General features: G+C 39.2%; 2 protein-coding genes across 2 annotated transcripts in view; both read right to left on the bottom strand.

Moving 5' to 3' along the window:
- LOC121406170 (fibronectin-like) overlaps window positions 1-13597 on the bottom strand; it is a 41952-nt gene extending 28355 nt beyond the window's left edge. The window contains exons 1-10 of the mRNA XM_041597189.1: window positions 13346-13597; window positions 12206-12487; window positions 11885-11995; window positions 11143-11244; window positions 9795-10070; window positions 7998-8264; window positions 4487-4756; window positions 3709-3960; window positions 2382-2651; window positions 590-877 (exon numbers count right to left, since the gene is read on the bottom strand). Of these exons, the coding sequence (XP_041453123.1) occupies window positions 590-877; window positions 2382-2651; window positions 3709-3960; window positions 4487-4756; window positions 7998-8264; window positions 9795-10070; window positions 11143-11244; window positions 11885-11995; window positions 12206-12487; window positions 13346-13538 (2311 nt within the window). The 5' untranslated portion in view covers window positions 13539-13597. The remainder of the gene's footprint in view (window positions 1-589; window positions 878-2381; window positions 2652-3708; window positions 3961-4486; window positions 4757-7997; window positions 8265-9794; window positions 10071-11142; window positions 11245-11884; window positions 11996-12205; window positions 12488-13345) is intronic.
- Window positions 13598-14188: 591 nt separating this feature from the next.
- LOC121406223 overlaps window positions 14189-17346 on the bottom strand; it is an 80800-nt gene continuing 77642 nt past the window's right edge. Inside the window, exons 40-42 of the mRNA XM_041597246.1 lie at window positions 16904-17197; window positions 14903-15175; window positions 14189-14520 (exon numbers count right to left, since the gene is read on the bottom strand). Of these exons, the coding sequence (XP_041453180.1) occupies window positions 14189-14520; window positions 14903-15175; window positions 16904-17197 (899 nt within the window). The remainder of the gene's footprint in view (window positions 14521-14902; window positions 15176-16903; window positions 17198-17346) is intronic.

Here is a 17346-nt window from a genome sequence, read left to right as displayed (position 1 = left end):
TTGTTGCAGTATCGTAACAATGCCATCAACAATTAAGTCAGAGTGAACAATTTTCCTTAAACTTATTTGTATACTGCTCTCTTAACTTAGTTAACAAATACATGTATCTATTCATCAGTCAATGAATGTCTTTATACATGCAACCAACAATTTTGTCAGAGTGAACAATCATCCTCAAACGTAAATGTACCTGTATACCACCCAACAATTGGGTCCTGAAGGAATTCATCCATGCCATCAACAAAACTGCCACACAGAGTGACTGATCATCCTCAAACTTACCTTTATATTAGTTCATAATTACCCTCAAGTATTCATTTGTTCGTGAATACATTCATCTATGCCATCAACGATTCAGTCAAACAAAGTGATTGTCCACAAACGTACGTCAATATCAGTCAACAATAGTGTATTCATTGGTTCATGAATGCATTCATCCATGCCATCAACAATTCAGTCAAACAAAGTGATTGTCCACAAACGTACGTCAATATCAGTCAACAATAGTGTATTCATTGGTTCATGAATGCATTCATCCATGCCATCAATGATTAAGTAACACAGAGTGAACGATCGTCCACAAACTTACTGGTATACTGCTCCGATCTTAGATTTAGATTCATCACGCTGGTTCTATCAACGACCCCATAGATGGTGATGGTGTACTGGGTTCCGGGCACCAGGTCATCGAAGGTGTGCATGTGGTAGTCTAGATTTGGGTTATACTGAATGAGGGTGCCGGTGGCACCTTGGCCTATACCATGGTAGAGGAGATACTCCTCTACCACGCCAGTATTCCAGATGACCTCGATGGAGGTTGTTTCTACTCGGCTGACTTCCATCTCATTTGAAGGAACGGTCGTGGTGAAATTTAGAACTACATGAAGAGAATTCACAGAAAAGGGCAACAGTAGTGGTGGAATTTTGGATTAACTCTTTGCACGCTGAATTAATTCGGGGGGATCATAATGACAATTGTTTCCATTTTATATTCTTAAATTCAAGATTTCCATATTTTACCACTGATACTTATTATCATATTGATGTTATCCAAGACCTATAGCCTTTTATTAACTTATCTAATTTAAATGTAGAGGAGAAAACTAATTATTTCGACTGTTGAATTTAAAATTGCGAATGTGCAAGATTGCAACATCAGCGCACAAATTGTAAAGGGAATTGGATTCACAGAAATTAAGGGCAACAATCATGATGAAATTTTGGACTTTGAGAAGAGGATTTCCACAGAGGGGCAAGGCTAGGGATGTAAGAAATGAAAGGAACAGCAGAGGTAAAATTTTTGACTAAAAGAAAATGATTCTCTGGGATGGAAAATTGTCAAAAATGTTTTAAGACTATGATGTGGACTGTCATCTAATATCAGAGCAGCTAATGTCTTTTATTTCATTATTATTTCATTTTCACAACTGTGCCTTGAACCAGTAATGGCCCGATAGTTTGTCATTGAAGGAACGGTACATGTAATTGTGACTTTTGGCCTAAATGATGAGAAATCAGAGAGAAGTTTAACTGTAAGGAATGTTGATAAATACTCTAATAACAACAACTTAAGTCTTGTACAGTGCTTTTCATGATATCCATATAAAAGTGCTTTACAATGAAGAACATATGAAATACACAAAATAAAGTGAATTAGACATTACATAACCAAAATTAAAAACATTGAGAACACTGTCAAAGAGAGAGAGCCCGTGAGGGCACTCAATCTACATGTTGGGATTAAATCCATAAATTTTCATTTGTAAAAACTCAGAATAAGTGGATGATCATCTATAATGTTTAACCAGTTGACGGTGTGTTGGCTCAGTTGGTAGAGCGTCCATCTCACAACCGGGAGGTCGGTGGTTCAAACCCCAGCAGCGTCAGACCAAAAAACGTTAAAAGATGGGAGTTTGGCGTTCAACGATAGGGATAGAGCCTCAGTGATCTGGTGCTGCATAGTGGCTGCCTGGCCCACGATCAAGTGGGCAGAGCAAATTTTCGGAGTATTTTATGTCTATTTCGAACAATAAATTATGGATTTTCATTTTTTTTTCAGTTGAAGACTTTACCCCGTATAATGGGGACATTTGTATTCATTCATATTTCAATAAATAATAATAGGACTGTGCCCTTGACCAGTGATGGCCTGATGGTAGAGTTGCTACGCTCAAGCAGTAGATCAGGGGTTCAAATCGTGCTGGTTCCAATTTTCAACATTGTTTCTGACCTATTTTTCCGAATTGGATGTGCAATCAAATTCATTGCAAGAACAGCTATAATTTTATCAACATCAGTTACGTAATTAATTCAAGATAAATGCACACCTAGCACTGATAATGTAAATGACCCAATTCTGTTGAGTGAAAAAGAAAACCAACCTGTTGTGTTACTGGGGAGACTCCGCCCACTCTCACCAGTCCTGGCGTAGACGGAGGCAGTATACATCACGCCGGGATACAGATCCGTAATCAGTAGCTCTGGGCAAGCCTCGCGGGAAAGGGTGAAGACTGGCTGGCGAGCTCCGCAGCTGTACGTCGGGGACGACAACGTGACCACGTAGTCGTCAAAGATTCCTTCTCCAGGAGTGAAGGCAAGAAGAGCGGTCGTTGCTTTCACGTCTGAAATTTCAGCGGATGGTGTCAAAGGTCCTGTCAGCATAAAAGATCATAATATTAATAATATCAACGGTCCGTATTTACCAAGGGAAGCACTTCAGGTTTAAGCTCTGGTTCCAGTGCACCTTGCATGCTATGAGAACTTTATTAATACCCACCTCCATAAGGGTCTAGCAAGAAAACAAAGGCCCAAATTCACAAAGTTGGTTTTTAAAACGGTCGGTAGAATCAATGGTATTTTATTCATGAGTCTACTGTTTTGAACTATCGAGTCCTCTCTTCAAACAGTGGACTCCTGAATAAAATAGCATTGATTTGGCGCACTGTGACAAATGCACACATCAGCATTGGACATTTTTTTAATATATGCGATAAATAAACATAATTTTTACAAGAAATCTGCATGAAACATAGGTTCAAACAATGGTTTTAAAAACCTCATTTGTGAATTTGGGCCAAAGGGTTCATTGACATTTATATGCTCTTTACCTGGTTACCTGTTTTGAGACAAAAGTATGATTTGGGAACAATTACAAAAGAAATTACAATATATTTCTAAGATTTCTAATATTTTTAACAAAATAATTATAAAGTAAATTAAGAGGCTTTTATAGGAGGAAATTATAATTTGATTAACAAATTTTCGGCATTACTCCTATTTGTTTAAGATCAGTATGCTCGATCTGTAATGAAAATCATAAGATCAGTATGCTCGATCTGTATGAAAATCATATTCATAAGTGGCTTAGCCGTGAACCAGAATAGCCTGGTGGTTGAGTCGCTGCCCGGAAAGCAGTAGATGGCAGGTTCGAATCCCACTGGTTCCAATTTTTCTGACTTATGAATATGATTTTCATACAGATCGAGCATACTGATCTTATGATTTTCATTACAGATCGAGCATACTGATCTTAAACAAATAAGAGTAATGCCGAAAATTTGTTAATCAACTTAAAATAATTATAATGTTTCCTCATAAAGAAAGACATTCGGACATTTAGGTAACTGATGTCAAAGAAAAAGACCAAAACTCAGAAAAAAGCGAATAATAAAAAACATCAAGATGGAAATGAAATTTCAGATAACTTACTTTGAACAAACTCTGCATCGGCAACTTTAACTTCTGTGCTATCGGCAGCAACGGAGTAGAGTACAAAATTATAGATGGCGCCAGATAGCAGATTATCGATAACTTCAGACGTTGAAGTAGTTGAAATGGCGATGCTGTTGGTTTCTCTGTTGGTCGTTGTGTAAACAAGCCTGTAGGAACTGGCGTCAACTTGCTCTTCCCAAGAAACAGTGAGGTTCTCGTGGGTTCCGACAAACACAAGGACTTGTTCATCTGTATTGTAAGGCAGTATTAACCTATTAACTACTGCATTCTACACTTTCCATAGACGTTGTACAGAAATCATTCAATGCCAGCATGCAATTTGTTATTAAATTTTTAGTCAAGTTTGACAAAATGTGACATGAATTAAGACTTAATAGAATTGAGTGTACTTTCAATAACATTCTTTTTTTTTGTACTCGAGAAAAGCATAATGCATTAACATCTACATGTATTCGAAGAGGCACTCCTGTTATACCCTGATATGATGAATATAATGAAATATAAATACACAAATAAGTAGATAAGCTTAATTGGGCTCTTGTAGGCGTTTTAAAAAAATATTGATTTTACACATTAATTGTGACAACAGAACTTGGTCTCGAAATACATCAAGCAAAACACAGAAAATGAATAAAGGTGGATAATATTTCAAACAGGTAATGCACTTCTCGTGAAATAACAGGGTATTGGGGGGGGGAGACAAATGCTTCCTATACCCCGCCCCACCTAATCCTGCCTAGTATGTAGTAAATACCTGTTGAAAACGGAGCATCAGTAGGATCGCTTCGGGATCCAAAAAACACAGAGAAGATCCTGATGGAATACGTTGTTTCCGGAAGAAGACCAGCCACCTCAAATTCCGGTGCTTCATTCGGATAAACCACACCCACTGGGCGGTGCTCCTGCTCGTCGCTCCTTGAGATGTATATTTCATACGTGTATTCGGTTGATGGCGCTTCCCAACTAAACGAGAGGCGGGACTGCGTGGAGGTTGCCAAGGTGATAGGGCCTGGTGCCTCAGGATCTAAAGGGTTGGTGAAGATTGGATAAGCCAATAAGTGCAGCCGCAACTAGCAAAATGTCAAATCTTGAAAATCAATCATCTTAAACCTAACTAGACTGGGCTATTTCGACGCCTGAAAAGACTGGGGGGGGGCTGATTCAGCCCCCCCTTATGATCTCGGCTGTTGATCGCGCGATCGCGACGAAAATTGGCACACGCGTTACCCATGGCATTATCTACAAAACTATAACATCAAATTTGGCAAAAAATCTCATGTCTCATTAATTATGCTAATTTATGCGTAAAATCATAAGTTTGCTCTAATTAATAAAATAATGCCCCTGAAATGCTATTTTTTGTTTCACATACTCTAGATAGGCATCTGATCAAATTGATTTAAAAAAAATTTCAAAATCAAATTTATTTTCTTATGTATTCTATTGTTTTCTATTATGTATTTCTTTGTTTTTCGACTTTTTGTTTTTTCAATGGAAATTGTCGGGGACTTTATTTTGACCATAAACAAGATAAAATTAATTGATTTTGAGCAGTAAAAGGAAAAATAATGATACATTTATGAATTTTGGCTAAGAACACTACTTGCATTGGATTTGTACACAAATTCACGTTTTTGAGTAATTTTGGGTCTGCATGCACTTACGAAATGTTGCGTTATTTTGGAACCGCGTACCCGGGGGTCACAATTTTGGTCTCAAAAGTTGCGCAAAACTTGAAAGTAAAAAGTCAGCGAGCGACGCGGTCAAAAAATTTTGCGCAGCGGATTTATCGCGAAAAATGTCGAGGGGGGGCTGAATCAGCCCCCCCCCAGTCTTCTGAGGGTTAAACCACACTCAGTAATACATTCCAATAAGTAAAAACTTGAAGGACTATCAACTTCAGCCAGTTTGAATATGCCATTGCCACTACCAGTGTTAGATGTGATTATACTCCACATGTAATTTAGTTTTCCAAACTGATTGTGTTCTATTAAGGGGGAATTTCACAACAATGTAAGTTTGATAACCAGTCCTGATCAAGTTCAAACGGGCACAAAATATCTAAAGGCCATCGCACACCTTACGACCCGACTGGTCTACAACTGGCTTGCGACTGAGTGAGGGGAGATGTGCCGTCACATATCTTGTCAGCTTGAGAGTCGCAGACCGGTCAGAGACAGATGGCAAGGAAAATCATAAGGATTTGACATGTCAAATCCTTATGACTGGATCGACAGCTCAATCCAACTTACAGCAGAGTAGCATGACGCGTATACGATAAACAACGTGCATACGCAGTAGTAATTTTCTCAGATGATATGCCAAAAAGCAAAAAGCGCATGTGTGAGTCGCAGATCAGATCGAAAGGTGTGCACTGTTAAGGCTTATGACTACCTTGCAATTCATCTCCCCTCACTCAGTCACAGGCCAGTCGCAGACCAGTCGGGTCATAAGGTGTGCGGTGGCCTTAACCCACATTCCGAATGATTAAAGTGATCATTTCACTTTGTTCTGAATTACAAACTTCTCATTTTGGTTCTAGGAAAAGAGCTACCATTGTAAACATTATAATGCAGCAAAAATACCAGCCCAAAATTTTCAAAGTATCATCTACAGGAACTAGATTAAAACTTTGGAGATGTAAACCAAAGTCTGAAAATATTTGGGGGCTGGTTTTAATGACTATGTATATAGAGCAAATCTGTACACTACAACACATAAACTGTGGATGAACACAGCATGACCTACATACAGTGCATGCAAGGTATACACTGAATGTACAGTGGAGCTTATAATAGTATCTGCATAGGTAATACACACAGCAGAAGACAGTCAAAACAGACTTTTTGAACAGGGCACATGCTAACTGCATCTTAGAGACGGTTATCAAAATCAGACTAATTGCTACATGTACTCGTGTCTAATTTAGAGCAATTCATCCTACATGCATATTGCATGTTTCATCTTAGCTTGAGAATTTTGTAAAATCAGCTGCTCGAAAAGTGAAACGATCCCTTTTAGCTCTCTGAGCTAAATCTGACTATTGGGGTTATGCGTTATCTACAACATGCAATTAGGAGTTAATTGCATATTTTTCCAGTCAGATTTCACCTTTGTGATCCCCCCCATTATCTTCAGTCCCACATACTTGAATCCAGTTGAAATATTATTAGTTAACTAATTACATCACTGCAAACGAGCCATATTCAGGTACCTCTCCACCTCAAGTGTGATTCAGCAGCCATAAAATTTAACAATAACTTGCTGATTAGTGGAGGTACCGTGGCAGAGACTACGGCGCTCTGAGGCGCGTAACTACACGCAAGAAAGTCAGGGATTTGGTTTCCGTAATTTATTCCCTATACCAGTATGGCTCTTTTTGAGCTTACATCAAGTAAATGAAAATGCTTTAGCATAATTGGTCCCAATGTGTGTGCACAGTAGGGACAGTGATTTTCCGTTTCAAAAAATTGCCTTTTCCGTTTCAGCATGTCAGAAAACGGAAATTCCGTTTCCCCATAGACTTTGTACACACGGAAAAGTGACAATTCCGTTTCCACATTGAATAGCAAAATTACACGTACCGTACACTCGCACTGGTCAAAATTGTATCTGCTACTGTACCAACAACACAATAGAATCCGTTCTAATCGGATCTATGCGGGTATATATGATATTTTTACAATGAAATTTAGCATGCATACATCCTCACCTTTCACATTATTAGCATTATTTCACGGTGAAATGATATTTCATCGATAATTTTGGGGGATTTTTGACATCGTTATCATCAGTCAACGGCGTTTGCCAATCCGCCATCTTGGATTTTAAGACCACGATATCGTACTGTTACATCTTCAAACGTAGAGGGCAGCAACACACGACCATGTAGTTGAACGATATGATATGTGCTATACAGTGCAGTGAAGCCCAACCCGGCCGGCCGGGTACGGGCGCGGGGTACAATCGAGTGTGCTGATGTCGAGTGCAGTCACGATGTGTGAATTTTCATGATTGTAGCGAAGTGAGATCGTGTTTTCTGGGGTTTTGTGGCCATTTAATATTCTCATTTTGTTGTGATTTTGGAGTAATTTGTGTTGCTATTCTGTGTATTTTGAGGGAAAATACGTTTTCTGTGATTTTCCGTTTGAAATGCCACTTTCCGTTTCAAAAGGCCCTTTCCGTGAATTCCGTCCGTTTTCCGCGATCGCGGAAAATCACTGTCCCTATGTGCACAGGTTATTTAGAAAAAAAAACACACATACTGCTTATAAACTGAAGTTCACTCCTTTCCATATCCACGCCGTTCAATCCTACGACAACAAGTCGCACTGTGTAGTTAGTTGCCGCTGACAATGTGTCAAACATTGCTGTGTCTCTGTCAGCTGGAATGTCAAGGTTATCGAGGAAGTTACCGGTGGCGCTGTACAGCCGTAGATTGTATCTCCCGATGCCGTCCACTGGGCCCCAGGATACAGTGATTTCAGAGCTGCTGAGGGATACCACGTGGAGGACGCCAATCCTGGCACAAGCTGGAGGAGAGGAGGGTTGATAGGAGCATTGGGGTGGGGGGTACGGAGAGAGGGTGAGGAGATAGAGAAGAGGAAGGAAGGGGGAGGTGATGAAAATGGGGAGTGGATATGGATGGGAGACGGAGAGAGGGGAAGGGGAGGGAAGGTAGGAGGGGGACAGAGAGGGAGATCGGGAAAAGGGAGGGATGAAAAGGGAGAGAGGGGGTAAGAGTGGAAAAAATGGTAAAGGAATAATGTCATCATGTGACTTTATAAAACAATAATATTACAATTTAGCAATTACCAATGAGTGACATAAAAATATATAATATGCACTGTATGTTAAATTGATTTCCCTAAAACTTTCATGGCCCATCAAAAGTGGTCATTAATCCAAAGGTTTAATTGCTTATATCTCGCTTATTTTGCACTCACAGCAATGACACTTTACCTGAATCAGTACATCCTGCAACCCAACCCTTCTACTCTTGCCCTCAACTTGATATTGTCTTCAATTGTCTCTCCTTAAACCACCCACTCCTAACACTCACACACACCCACACTTTTACCAACTTATACACATATGCTTCCTATGTCCACACCAACCTACCCACACAAAATGCTTCCTACGTGTAAGCCTAAACACACACCCATCCTACCATTATATCCATATGTCTACACCTACTCACCACCCACACCCACACACATCCAGCTACATGTATACCTATACACCCACTGAAACATGAACATACAAACACACACCCACACACACTAACATCCATCCACCCACATCTAAACCAACATCCACTGAAACACACACACCAACACCCACAAATACCCACCAACACACACACTAACATCCATCCACCCATATCTAAACCAACATCCACTGAAACACACACATCAACACCCACACACAACCTAACATCCATCCACCCACATCCAAACCAATGTCCACTGAAACACACACATCAACACCCACACACAACCTAACATCCATCCACCCACATCCAAACCAATGTCCACTGAAACACACACACCAACACCCACAAATACCCACCCCACACACACACTAACATCCATCCACCCACATCTAAACCAAACATCCACTGAAACACACACACCAACACCCACAAATACCCACCCCACACACACTAACATCCATCCACCCACATCTAAACAAACATCCACTGAAACGCACACACCAACACCCACAAACACCCACACACAACCTAACATCCATCCACCCACATCCAAACCAATGTCCACTGAAACACACACATCAACACCCACAAACACCCACACACAACCTAACATCCATCCACCCACATCCAAACCAATGTCCACTGAAACACACACATCAACACCCACAAATACCCACCACACACACACACTAACATCCATCCACCCACATCTAAACCAGCATCCACTGAAACACACACATCAACACTCACAATACCCACCCACACACACAAAGATATATATCTTCACCAACTGAAACACACTACATAGAAATACAAACAAACCATCCCTTCTCCGCTTCAACCTTACTTGTAAATCCGTATCTCCTCAAAACTTCACTTTCAGTGCTGCCTGAAATCGCTATGACAGAGACAGAGTACTCTGTGTCTGGCTGAAGCCCCTCCAGGACAAACGTGCCATCAGTGCAGCGATTGATGTCAAAGGGAGACAGTGTCTGACCAGAATCTGGGCTGTAGCTGACCTGGAGACGCTCGTAGTTGAGATCGTTGCGAGAAGTGTCCACTTCCCATACCAGGGAGTAAGGTCCGACTGTCCTCAGTTCTAGACTTTCTGGTCTTGCTGGAACTGTGAGAAATAAAATAATGATATAGATAATGAGTGGTGGTAATGATGATGATGATGACGACGACAACGATAATTATTATGGTTATGGTGGTAATATTGGTAAAGATAATTCTGTTTTGGACGTTACACAAATTGGACAAAAACAAATCAACTACATGAGTCTTAAGTACACATCCAATACAAACTTCATGCCAAAGATCATGAAATTCCTTTTTTGCTTATGATTCATGAAAATTAAGTTTTCTACAATAATGAATTGTTACTAGAACCCAACAAGAAAACACAACAGCCATACAAACCCAAACACATGAGAATTTAAGATGAGTACAGAAGAATAAACAATATATATTTTGCTGGACTGCTTACTTTACACATTCTCAAAGTAATGTCATTATTTGTATCTTGTGTATAATTTTATGTTGTATGTGATTGTGCTTTTTAAAGAAGCAAATAAAGAATATAACACAACATAAAGGAATAGTTGGTCAGAATAAAACAAAAGACAGCATACACAAATATTACATATTCAAGGGCTTCATTCAATTAATCTATGCATACAAGAAAGTTTGATTTCATGTATAAATCAGAATAAAGAATATTAGAAAAGTGGGAGCATTGCTTCATAGACTTATTCATTTTACCTATAACAAAATAACTTCAACACTTTGCTGCATGAAACGTACAAGCAAATCACTTGCAAATTTGCAATCAGACTTATGATTGATTGAGGACACGTATATAGACTTGCAATCAATTCCAAGTTCATTGCAACGTCCCTTAACCCGTGGGAAACTTTGGGCCTTTTCACACGTGAATCTTGAATCATCATTGCAATAATGATTGTGATTGTATTCTTGGCTGTTATTAGCTTTTGTGATTCTAATCATGTTCTAGTTTGGTTTCACACATGCTAAATATTTGTCATTAGCCTTATTTTTCACTGGAATCATCAATCATATTAGGATTTTGTTACCGTGTGAAAGGACTGTAAATGATTTTAAATGAACACATGCGAGCTCAGTCTCCAACTGGTTTAAAGAAACAGGAGCAATAGCACAATATTTGCTTCTACCTGTTGTGAAAGTCAGTGCGACGTTTCTGACTGTGACGGTATACTGTCTTCCCGGAGTTAGATCTGAAATGTTGTAAGGTATCTCAGAACCTACAGTTGTACCTGCAAATTTAGAGGTAAGTACAAAGAAAATATAAGAAATATCAAAACACAAACAACTCATCAAGTCAGTGAAATACATGTAATGTATTGATTTACTGCCAAGTTCAAACCGAGTATTACAGAAAGACAAGCATTATGCTGAATATGTCGTCATTATTGGAAGTAAAAAAAACTAATGACAAAAAGACTTGCTTGGTTTTCAAAAACATATGCATGACAAGTGTTAATGAGGGTTCCAACAATATAATATGTCTGTAAAGCGCTTAGAGACGTCGTTCCGTTGTATTAAGCACTATATTAATGCGAATATTATTATTATTATTATATTAGGCTAACAATTCCTCATTTACATCTATAACATTTAAAACATTCCCTTTTTCATGAACATATGAAGCTCTCCACTGAAAAATTCAGCCCTACAATCAATCATACGCTTTATGTTACAGGGTCCAGGGTTGAAGATACGCGACCCTGTCTTAATGGAGAAACTTACATCAGGGGCTCGTAAGACAAAGCTTAGCAATGATCGTAGAACATTTTCCTACGATGGATTCCATTGACTACAATGTTCCATCAATCGTGAAAAACAAGCGTATGATTAATCGCTATCCTTTGTGTCATGGGTCCATGAAAATCATACCTATCATCTCGCCATCTAATGAGATAGTTTCGCCGTCCTCAAATGTCCAACCTATTTCTACCTCCATTGATGAAATGGATAATAGGTAAACTTCGTCTCCTTCTCCTCCGTCTAAAAATAAAGACAGAATGATGAAAATAAACGTTAAACATTAATTCCACTGGAAGTAAAAATTTTTAAATGAGCTCAATATTCTAGGGTTCCTTTTTGAGTTTCCAGGGCTCTTTTGAGCAATTCAGGTACTAAATTGCCCCCCCCAGTAATTTTTTCCCCCTGATAGGATCAGTCATTTCAGTTCGCCAGGCCATGATTTTCACTCACCCGTCATAGCTATCACAGTAGCAACGATACTCTTTTCCTCCAGCCCTCCTTCTCCCATAACTGTAGCCACAGATACTGTGTATTCTGTGTCGTGCCTCAGTCCCTCGAAGGTGAATCCGCGGAGGGTTCTTCCCACTATAAGTGGAAGCTCCTGCAGGGCGGTTTGTGGTTCTATGTCAACCTCAAAGCCCCGGTGAAGATCTTCTACAGGGAGGTCCCATTCGACACGCACCGTGGTGATCGTGGTTTGGGCAACCTCAAGAGATTGTGGGGTATTGGGTTCTGAGTGGTAATAATAGAGAGACAGAGAAAGAGGAAGGGGGGAGAGAGAGCGAGAGATAAATGAAAGCCTGGGATCCCGGCTATGACACTTATGCTGATGAGCAAGACATTTAATCAAAAATGCTCTTTTATCATACATTCAAATGAATGGAAATGCTACAAGCAATCTCTGTAACTTTCTATGCACTTGTGCTTAAAAAAATGACAGGCCAACAATACATTCTTGACTCTTTGTTGCCAATAATTAGTCTTAAAATATACATTTTGAGATACCTAACAATGATACATTATTTATATAGACACACCACATTTTTTCTTGACAACATAATTATTGCTGTATGAATGAATTTAGTAGTACATCAGTGGGTCATCAAGATAGCCTGTATCACGAGACTAAGCAGCCTAGAATGTTGCATTATGGGAATGGGACCCTTTCCAGATTAGAGTAGTTGAGGACTTGAAGTGCATGACCCATCAATTGATTGAGGGCCTGCAGATCTTCCTGTGTTGCCGTTTAGCCAATTTTCACATCAGCACATCACCAAACTTAAAATGAATCTGGTCCAAGAGCGAATTTCAGTTGGTGTTGGGCTATCCATGATGTGATTTGGATTATTTCTGTACAAACAACGTAGGTCGTGAATCTAGAGAAACATGATTTATGCTACTAACACCAACACCAGACTTGAAATCGGTTCAATTCAAGCAGACACTACATGTACCACAATTCTAGGAGTTATTGCATGAGGTTCTATCTGAAGTGAATTTTGAATGGAAATAGAAGAGGAAAACTAGCTACAAAAATAGATTTTATTTTTTCTTCAAAACTCTGTTAGAATTTAGGAAGCACAAACTTACTTGTTCGAACCTCCAGCGTGTCCAGCAACTGATTGTTTGGCCGGGCGAATAGCGAGGCTGAGTAGAGCTGTCCGGGAGTCAAGCCCGATATGGTCTTTTGGTACGTATCATCGGTACTTCCCCTAGGTATCTCCTCTGCAAAATTGTCGGTCACATTGAGGTAGAAACCCGTCGCATCGTTGGGCAAAGCCATGTCATCCCAGTAAAAGGTCAAAACATTCGTTTCCAAGTTGAAAACTGTAAGGGTACGTTCTCCTGCAATGTGTAAAGACAAAAATGTTTAGGTTCTCCCCCCAAAAATACATGAAGAAGAAGAAACACATGGGTTCTTTGGATTTCTAATAGTTTTTCCCATTATTCCTTATCTTGTCAACTTCCCTTTTCCTTCCCCCTATATTCTTAATCATTTCAAGTTTCGATGTTTTTAAATCAGTACACTATTTATACATGTATATACCTGTAAAATGTACACAATTCAGCCTTTTGGCTGCAACCTGCAATGATTTTGAATAAAACCTTTTCAATTCAATTCAATTCAAATATTTGCCCCTAAAAGTTCCACCAGTGTCACGTTTTCCTTCCCCTAGATATTGAAGAAAGGGCTGATATAGAGAGTCGTGGGTTCAAATCCCAGCGATGGCGTAATTTTCTCTAGCAAAACATTAATCCAAGATGTGCTGCACTCAAACAAAGTGATACCCACAGGAAGTAGAAATTCTTCAAGAAGCTAGAAGCTTTGAGCACAAGAATCAGTAGCTGAGCTTACCAGGGATAATATAGGAGCAAATGGAACACCTAACAAGGTGGATACATACACAATACAAATACCCTTTATTATCATAATCACAATGTTGTTTGGCTTTTCATTTCTGACTTACTTGTCATGACCTCTTTTTCCAGCGGTTCCCCTGACAAACGCTCATCATCGCTCCCGTCGCCCGCTCCTGGCCTTCCAACGCTGCTTAGCAGTACGGTATAACTCGTATCCGCATCAAGGCCGTGGATGTCGTACATTCCGTCGTTGTCGATCCTACCCACCCAGTAATCCTCTGTGCGATCGTCAGTCTGGAAGTACTCCAGGACCATCTCTGCGATGTTCGGTGGTGGATCCCAACGGATCTCAATCTTCCTGGAGTTCACCGCCGAGATGGTTACAGAAGACGGGGGTGCGGGTCCTGCTCGGAGACAAAGAAAAAAAAATCAGCTGACGACATAGTATCTATACAAACATGAAAAATCATGACTGACAGTTACTTGTTCTAATTCTCTAAAGTTAATGCACACCAAGGCAATCCATGAATGACATCAGATACACGCAAGCCCACCTGGTTTGAGAGCATCAAAAGCATCTTCGATGATGCAAAACGTATCTTTACAAACGTATCAAACAATGAGAAGCAACACTTACTTGTTCTCACTTTTCCAAGCTCTTCTTCTCCAAGGAGGTCCTTGAACAAGATCAAATAAAGCTCTCCTGGGATGAGACCATCAAAAACATCTTTGATAATGCAAAACGTATCTTTACAAACATATAAAACAATGAGAAGCAACACTTACTCGTTCTCACTCTTCCAAGCTCTTCTTCTCCGAGGAGGTCCTTGAATGATATCAAATAAAGCTCTCCTGGGTTGAGACCATCAAAAACTCCTTCGATGCTGCACAGATCAGAGGTTTCATTGAGGCAAACAGGATCGACCATGTCTTGTTGACAGTACTCCACAATGCAGACGCTGTAGCCGGCTTGGCCCAGCCGCCCCCAGCGAATGGCAACACTCGTGGAGGTCAGAGAGTAAACCGTCGGCTTGGACTCGGTTGGCGGATGAAGATCGTCTGGAAATCAATCAAAATAATAGTCACAAGTTACATTCTATAGCCCGTATTCTGAAGTCAGGTTTAACTTACACCATGCTCTAACTCAGTGCTAAAATTATGGGGAGCCAAAAATTCAAAAATTCTGTTTATATTGCATATTTCTAATGCTTACTATTACTAATGTTTCCTTTTGCAGAAAAAAGAAAAATACTTCAGTAATCATTCCCAGACAATAATGAAAAATTTGGGTGTCACATCAGTTAATATATTGAATGTGTACTGTAAGGGATTTGTGCTCTAATTGGCTTTCCATAGTTAAACCACAACTTTAAACCAGGGTTTAATTCAAACCTGAGTTCAGAATACGGGCCTATGTGACCAGCCACCCCAAACCAAAATAATTCACCAGAGAAGGTTCTTTGTAAATAGCCAAAAAATGTAATTTGGCCTTCAAAGAGTAATAGTTAAAAAAATTATCTTATCTCAAAGAGTAACTATTCTTCTCCATACTGTGAAACGTTAACTTTGTAAAGTGAACTAAAAAATGAAATAAAGGGTCGCTTTGACACCATTTTCTGTACTAATTGGAAGTTTCTTTGGGCATACCGCATGCTTGAGTTAACCCTGAACATTAAACCTTGTTTTCTCCTATTTTTTTAACCTCTCACTGAATTTTTTTCTACATTCAATTAAGTACCTGAGTTGATTGCAGATGATCAAAATATATATCATATTGAATGTTGGATATGGTCTTTCTAACTCAACAAAAATATCATAAATCCTTTTTGGGCACCTTATTGTTGGTTTCGGTGTCACAGGTCATTTGTACGACCGCACTTTGTTAGAATCGGGATAGGACTGTTAAAAGTGATAGTGCATTTCATGAGTAAATTGTCAGCTTCCTACAAGAAGGAACTTAGGGTAAATTTTATGATTATTTTATTTTGTAATGCCCTTTTCGAATTTCTGATATTTTGAGTTTTAATTGAAATTTTGAAATAATTTTTTCAACTAACTGAATCACCTATGATTTAATCTTCAACACCTGAAAGAAAAAAATAATCAGAAAAATTAGTCTATGTCCCATTTTTGCGGGAAGCCGACGGATTCATATTATATTTGCATGAGCCATGCCCTTATTTTGACATTACTCTCGGGAGATTGGTTGACTACAGAATACAAAACAATAAGGGGGAGTCATTACTTTTGTTTCTTATACCAATGAGAGCTCGCAACTATTATGGCGAAGCCCAGTGGACCACTTACTTTAAATAAATATGGTAAGTAAATACATTCAGAAATTTAGAGTCAACAACATTTTTTAAGGCCTATATTTCCTTTGTAAATCAATATATTAATCTATATCATATCATACAATAATTCAAACATTTAATCAACCAAGTAGGGCTATGGAAAAGATAGTACTGAGCAGGATATCTCAATTTTCTTGCTGAATTTATTGGAGCATGTAAAACTAAAAAACTGTTTTGTTTGTTTGCAACTATTAATTACTACACTGCAAAGCAGCTAAAAATCGCAAACTGATCAAACCCTACACTAATTCATTCACAACCCCTTCAGTGTTTGGTGCAGGTATATCAAAATCACCAACAAGAACAGATCATTTTATCAATGACATTAATTTACAATGGAAGAATAATAACAACCTAAATCTGTGTTAATGTATATTACTAGATGAAAAATCATTCACGCAAACTGAGTAACCTATTACGAATGGAAAGGTACCTGTTGTATTTGTGGCAGTAAGCGGGGCATCTGTTGGCACCTGGTCTTCAAACGAGCCACTCCCTAGGAGTACAGACATCAATTCAACGGTGTAGGTCGTGTTTGGCGTGAGACACTCAAAAGTGTACTCTGTCACATTTCCCGACACCTCGACAGTTCGCACTGTCTCATTGCCATCCGAGAGCATGAGCTGGATGTTGTATGAGCTGGAAACGACGCTGGGGGCGTCCCACGTTGCGACAAGGGTAATCTCATCAATGGTGGTCAATTCGAGATTACTGACAGAGTCAGGATCTGCAAAAAAAAAAAATCAAATAAAAAAAATAACAGTCAATTCACAATAAAGACAACGCAGAAAAAAAAGAATCACAGTATTGGAGTATAAGCATGAACAGGTGTTCAGACTCAGTAGATATGGTTGGGTTAAACTCTCCCCTTGGAAT

This window comes from Lytechinus variegatus, chromosome 19 (assembly GCF_018143015.1).
Source record: "Lytechinus variegatus isolate NC3 chromosome 19, Lvar_3.0, whole genome shotgun sequence".
NCBI lineage: Eukaryota > Metazoa > Echinodermata > Echinoidea > Temnopleuroida > Toxopneustidae > Lytechinus > Lytechinus variegatus.
The sequence above is the reverse complement of the archived record's forward strand: the minus strand, read 5'-3'. Positions and strand labels throughout refer to the sequence as shown.